This window comes from Marmota marmota, unplaced genomic scaffold, assembly GCF_001458135.2.
Source record: "Marmota marmota marmota unplaced genomic scaffold, marMar, whole genome shotgun sequence".
Lineage (NCBI taxonomy): Eukaryota > Metazoa > Chordata > Mammalia > Rodentia > Sciuridae > Marmota > Marmota marmota.
In genome coordinates, this window is record NW_025999863.1 from 944,122 (window position 1) to 950,791 (window position 6,670).

The following is a 6,670-nucleotide window of genomic DNA, read 5'->3' on the forward strand; positions in this document are numbered from 1 at the left end:
AAAAAGCTGGGAATGGTGCTCAGTAACCCCCGCCTTCCAGCCCCACCTCGTGCACGCACACCCCCGAGGAAGGGGGACCCGCCGCCGAACCTGGCTCTCGTCACCAAGCCCCGCCTCCTCCAGGAAGCCCAGCACCTGGATAGAATGGGAGAAAGGCTAGAGGACCCGGCTCTCTGCCTCTTGGGGCCTGGTGGTTTGGCAGTGACCCCGTGGTTTGGCCTGCTCTGCCCTGGCGGTCGGGGTCCTGCCTCTGCCCCAGGCCAACGTGCCAGAGGCTCTGCCACAGTGTGGACATGACTGCCCTGGGGTTTGGGGCGTTTAGGATTAGGAAGCACTTGAATAAGACTGTGTCCGTTGGTGAGGTGTAGAGGCCGGCATGAGGCCTGTTGAGGGAACGGGGAGGGTGCTGGCTGAAGGAGTGAGCAGGGTCAGGCAGGGTGCTCTGCCGCGGTCCGACCCAGCAGTTCTTGAAGGCCTGCATCGCTCCGCCTGGCTCTGCTGAACGCGGAAGCCTGAAGGCAGCAGTCTCACTCCAGAGGCGGTTCTGTCCCAAGAGGACTCCGGGCCATGTCCGGGGACACTGGTGGCTGTCACGATGGGGGTGCCCTGGTCTGGAGTGAGTGGAGGCACAGAGCTGCTCAGCGTCTTGCACACCAGAGAAGAGCCCAGTCCCGAGAAGAATGGCCCTGCCCTCACCCTAGTGATTCTCATTTGCAACCTTGGATGCTCTCCAGCGGCGTGAAGACCCGGCTCACCCAGTTCCCCGGCCGCTCCTGGCGCCACTGCTGCCTCTGAGAGGGCAGGAGGCTCCGAATGGCTGGCCCCTGGGGCCAGCCCTTCCAAGGGGTCGGGTCAAGTTCAGCGGTGAAGGGCACAGACAGCAGGAGCCCCAGTGAGAGCGGAAGGCGGAGGAGTCTGGCGCAGGGCCCCAACAAGCCTCCGCTACAGCCCCGCCTCCTGGAGCGGCTTTGCCTGTAGTTCTGAAGAAGTGGTAAAGGCCCCTCAGGGGCTTTAGGGGAAATGGCAAAGCCCACCTTTTCTTCCAGCACTGATGATTGAACCTGGAGACTCACACATGCTAGTCAGGCCCCTGTCACTGAGCAACATTCCCAGCTTTTTATTTTGAGACAGGTCTTGCTAAGTAGCCAGGCTGATCTCAAATTTCCAATCCTGCCACAGCCTCCTGGGTAGCTGGGATCACAGGCGTGTGCCACCATGCCTGGAGCATGCCCACAGTTTCAGCAGCAGACAGGTCGAGGCTAGAGGCAGGGGTCCCCCTGAGAAGCCAGCTGCAACAGTACAGGGAGACAGGAGTTCTGCAACTCGCATTCTCAGCTCGGAGCCCCTCTGGGAGCCCAGCACCAGATACCAAATCTCCTTTCCAGTACAGGTTCCCACCTCCCCTGCAGAGCTTTGGATGCAGCTGTTCCCTGGGGGGTCAGTGGTATACAAGCACTGGACCACTGGGCAAGCTGCTCTCTCTTGGGGTAGGCGTCAGGGGCACCAAGGGTTCAAGGCCAAACCCCCTGACCCCTTCTCCCCTGTCAGCACATCACACTGGACAGACCCAGGATGGCCAACATCAGAGGTGTTATGAACAGGACAGGGCTCCAAATCCACTCCAGACAGGATCCTTTAAAAATCTCAATCTAGCCAACTGAGCCAAAAAACAATGTTTTTCGTGATACTGGGCCCAGGGCAAGTGCTCTGCCACTGAGCTGTGTCCCCAGCCTGTTTTATTTTTTATTTTGAAATAGGGTCCCCAGGATGACCTCCAACCCTCCAACTTGGGATCCTCCTGCCTCAGCCTCCAGAGTAGCTGGGCTATAAATTTGTTTTCCTTAAAAATATTTTAGTTGTTGATGGACCCCCACTTTATTCATTTATTTCTATGCGGTGCTGAGAATTAAACATGTGCCTCACACATGCTAGGCAAGTGCTGTACCACTGAGCCACAATCCCAGCTCCTAAAATTTTTTTTTTTAAAACCCAGTTGTTCTGCCAGGTATTCTAGAAGTGCACACCTGTCATCCCAGCAGCTTGCGGGACTGAGGCAGGAGGATGCAAGTTCAAAACCAGCCTTAGCAACTTGGTCTAAAAGGGCTGGGGCTGAGTGGTTGATCACACCTGGTTCAACACCTGGTATAGAAAAGCAGACAACAAAGCTCCCCCCAAACAAAATCCCCTTATGCTGAGGCTCTCACCTGTAGCAGTGGACCTTCCCCTCCCACCATGGTGTTTCCTCTCATGCTGGGCTAATCTCAGCTTGGAAATCGGACGAGACCTCAGGGTCTCCTCAGCCACTGCCCACTGGACCCATGGGCAGGACTAGAGGCAAATAAAGGGTAAACCGAGGCTGGCTTCCCATGAGAGAGCTCCCAAGTCACCAAGGCGCACAGGAGTTCCCAAAGCCAGGCCACTAGACCACCCCTGTGCCCTTGGGTCTCCAGGCCTTGCCCTGGGGCCCAGGTCCCCAGCGGTCTCAGGAGCAATTGGGGGTACCCAGGATGCTGGAGTGCAGAATGCAGACAACTGGGTTCCAGAAGGGCTGTGCAGGAGGTTACCCCATGGTTGGACAAGTGACACATCTGGGACTGTGGGGGCTGAGATGCTGTTTTGGACCCGGGACAGTCCCATGCCAGCCAGGACCAACTGGTTTCCCCAGCTGCTGACAGGAGACCAAGAAACAGTGCATGGTGAGCCTGCGTGAGTGACCAGGAGGCAGGTGGGCCCCAGGGTGACTTTCTTGGGCACAGGAACCCTCCTGCGCCTCACGACACAGCATTGGGTTGAGGGAAGCTGGCGCAGCCATAGCATACTCCTGGATAAGCTCCGGCCATCTGTCCACACCAGGGTGGCCATTTGTAATGTGGCCAAGGGCCAAAGCGGGGAGGGAGCTTGTCCTGTTCCAGACTCCCAGGCAGCAGCCCCTCTGCCAACCCAGAGAACAAGCTGTGGCTGCCAACACCATCCTCCTGGGCTGTGGCCTCCATGCAAGATGTCATTAGTCCCAAAGAACCCCGTTTCAAGCTGGGGACATGGCTCAGTTGCAGGTACATGGATATGGGCTTGCACGCATAAGGCTCTGGGTTCAACCCCAGCACCCCCCACATAGAACCCCTTATTTTAAAGATGTGCTGGGTCCCCAGGGAGACGGCACAGAGCCTTGGGGATAAGGCAGGTGGGGAGAGCCTTGTGAGCCACCCCGAGGAGGAGAGGTGGAGGGAGCCCTGCTGAGCACAGCTGCCAGAGGTGTGGGGAGGTGAACCGCAGGTCGACGCTGGTCTTGATAGGACTTTTAATAATCTGGTTGATCATGAAAGGCACTGCTCACGTCTAGAAACAGCGAGACAAGACTTTTATACCAAAAAAAAAAAAAAAAAAAAAAATTGCTTACAAAACATATGCAAAGAAAAAGCTTAAAAAAAAAGACAGAAGGCATCCTCCTTACTAATTTTCTTCTACATTAAAAAAATCTCATAACTAATGTTCTTTTTTATTTTCCTTAAAAAAAATATTATGCTTAGGCACGATTTGCTGGTGGCTTCTGAAGAACAAGCCAGGTTTGCACAGCACCACCCTCGACGGAGTGAAGAGTTTCGGTTCTTCCACGTTTTACATAGTTAAGGCATAATTTTCTTCTTTCTGACAAAGTGTATTTTGTTGCTTGCTTTCTGGTTTCGCTCAAGCCCCCCACCCATGCTCCTCTGACCCATCACGGAGCCAAGATGGATTTCCGGATCCGCAGCAGGGAGGTGGGCAGCCGGGGGTGGAGCAGGCAGGGCCACCAGGCATCCCCTTCAGAGCCCGGTGGGTGCTCCTGGCTCAAGGGTGGCAATGTTGCTCCATGCACCCCAAACCTAGAGCAGGAGAGTGAGCTGGTCCCTCGTCCAGCGGGGCCATCCTCACATGTGCCCGGCAGGGTTGTGGGCCTCGCTCAAGCCAGGGTGGGCGCCTGAGAGCACCATCTGGGGGTCTCCGACAACGCCTGACACCTTCTCCTCCTCTCGCCGCTTCAGGCAAGCCGCCTTGGGGTTCAGGTTCCGCTCTGGGGAGAGGGAGAGGGCTGTGGGAAGAGGGTCCCCAGAGGGCCACGAGCACTGCAGGGTGGGCAGGGCCTGTACGCCTCTGTCTCCTGGGTGAGAGGGCTGTCGGGGGTGCAGGGGCTGCCGAGACCAGGAGTCCAGGTGTCAGGGACGGCAGGGTCCTGCTGTGGCCACAGGAGGGCCGTGGGCCCAGACCTGCCCAGGACCCAGGTCTGCAGGGGGGGAGGCCGGCCTGGGGTCCTACCTCGCACCTGCTGCTCCAGGCCCAGGATGACCTGCACGGCCTGCTGCAGGATGAGCAGCTTGGTCTGCGCCTTGTCCGACTTGAGGTGCAGCTGGCACATGCGCCCCAGCTCCCGGAAGGCCTCGTTAATGTCCCGCACACGCACCCGCTCCCGCGCGTTATTGGCCATGCGCCTCTCCCGGTCCCTCAGGTCCTTCTCCTCCAAGGACAGCACCTCTTCTGTACTGCTGGGTCACAGCACCGGGGCCTCTATTAGTGTCCAGCCTGGGCAGGCCGGGTAGGGCCAGGTGTGGAGAGGGTGCAGCTGGCTGTGTGTGCGCGTGACAGGCCAGTGCTGGCCTAGCGCAGGTGACATCTGGTGTTGGCACAGGGCAGGCAAAGGCTATTGGTGCACAGCTGTGAGGGTGACGATGCTGGTGTAGCTGAGGGTGACGGTGTTCGTGTGGTAACAGCTAGTGTGGGACGGCATATGGGTAATGGCTGGTGGTGGTGGAGGAGAGTGTGTTCACACCCACAGGGGTGTGACCTCGGAGGCTTGTGGCTGTGCCCCTCAGACCCAACTAGAGTCTAGGCTGTGTGTGGAGAAGGACCAAGGCCTGACTGTCCCCAGCTACCAACATGACGGGAGGCCCTGGCTTCCCAGCTGAGGACACTGAACCCTGGCTACTCCACCACCCCTCCTGGCCACTCCTCCCAAGACGACGACCTTCCCACAAGAGCAGTGCCTGCCGGGTGACGGCGCACTAGCACAGCATGGCCTGGCCAGGGGGTCAGGCCCATGGGAAGCGAAACAGTTCACCCTGAGATCCCCTCCACTCCAAAAAGCCCCTGAGATGCGCGTGTTCCCTTGGTGGGCTCTGGCTGGGCCGGAGGGGCCCTCAGCTCTGAGCCCTTCGAAGGAGCTGCCCCTGGGTGAAGCAGGGGTTCCAAGTTCCTGGGCCAGAGGGCACCAGGCTCAGCACTGAGCCCCTGGCCAGGGCAGAGTCTGGAGCAGACCAGATGACCACCTGCCAGGGTGCAGTCCTGGCCCAGACCCAACGCGCTGTGTGGTCTGGACCCAAGACCTCACTTCCCACGCCTTGGCTTCCTTCTTAGGACAGTGGGTGCCAATCACCCATGAACCCTGCTGCTCTGACTGGCTGAGACGAACACAGAGGAAGGCGCGGCCCACCGACGTCACAAGCAGGGAGCCTGAATCTGACCAGGGCTCCTGGAGAGGCCTTTCTTGCTCCTCTGGGGGAGGGCTGCCCTCCCCCACTCCCTGCCTCCCTGCCTCCCGGGGCCTGGGTGGATCCCTCGGGAGGCAGCGGCCTGGGGCCAGGACAAGCGCGCAGACCAAACTGAACCAGAGGCTGGCAAGCCCCGGTCCCTTTCTTCCCACAGGCCTGGCAGGCTTGGGGAGAGGAAAGGCTCTGGGCTGCAGCCACGGCCATCCTGGGGTTGGGCAGCAAGTGCGAGGTGAGGAGGGGCCACCAGTGGGGAGCAGAGGACGCAGGGCTGGGGTGGAGGGGACAGCAAGAGGCAGAGAGCAGAGAGGTGGGCTTGGGCACGTGGGCAGGACGTGCACACCGCCATGGAGACGTGGAAACTCAGAGCTGAGGGGACAGTGGCCGGGCCGGGACTCTGGCTCCGGTCCAAGCGACAGTGCTGCAGGAAAGAAAGGGTTAACAGGGCCACACAGGAGCAGAAGAGGTTAGGGAAGCAGCTGCCAGCAGCAGTGGGCACTGGGCCACTGGGAATGGGATGGGCCTTCACCTTCCTCACCCAGCCCTGGTGGCCGCCCCCCTGCAGACAGGGAAACTGAGCCAGAGGAGTGGGGTCAAGGACTCATCTGCTTAAGCCAAATGGCCAAGAGTGGTTTAGATGCCAGCTTGGCCTCCGGGCTCCAGGGCACGCTGGCCCTGAGAGCTAGGCTCTAGGCTTCCTGAGGAGGGGGTTGGGTGGGCTGTGGCCCCTGGGCTAAGGGGACAGCCATGAGCAAAATAGCCAGGTCTGCACTACCCGAGTCCCAGAGTCCGACCCTCCCATCCCAGGGCTGGACCTGGTCAGCAGGGGGAAGGTCCTTGCAGGGAACAGGGGGCTGGCTGCAGGGGGTGGCTCCAAGAAGCGAGAGTGGTTAGGAAGTCACTGCGAAGGGAGGGTTGGCGCCAGGAAGGGAGAGCGAGCAAGGGCGGAGCGCGGGAGGGGGCGGCGCGCTGGGCGCTGGTGGCCGCGCCCCACTGACCTCGCACTTGCTGCTCCAGGTTGAGGATGACCGACACGGCCTGGTGCAGGATGAGCAGTTTGGTCTGGGGCTTCTCACTGTTGAGGTGCAGCTGGCACATGCGCCCCAGCTCCTTAAATGCCTCATTGATGTCCGGACCGCGCCGCTCGCGGCGTT

At 59.7% G+C, this 6,670-nt stretch overlaps 1 protein-coding gene across 1 annotated transcript in view; it reads right to left on the minus strand.

The window, feature by feature from the left end:
- Positions 1 to 3,447: 3,447 nt before the first annotated feature.
- The window catches only part of Tcf3 (transcription factor 3), a 28,861-nt gene continuing 25,638 nt past the window's right edge, over positions 3,448 to 6,670 (minus strand). The window contains exons 17-19 of the mRNA XM_015503793.2: positions 6,515 to 6,587; positions 4,291 to 4,517; positions 3,448 to 4,048 (exon numbers count right to left, since the gene is read on the minus strand). Coding sequence (XP_015359279.1) covers positions 3,906 to 4,048; positions 4,291 to 4,517; positions 6,515 to 6,587 — 443 coding nt within the window. The 3' untranslated portion in view covers positions 3,448 to 3,905. The remainder of the gene's footprint in view (positions 4,049 to 4,290; positions 4,518 to 6,514; positions 6,588 to 6,670) is intronic.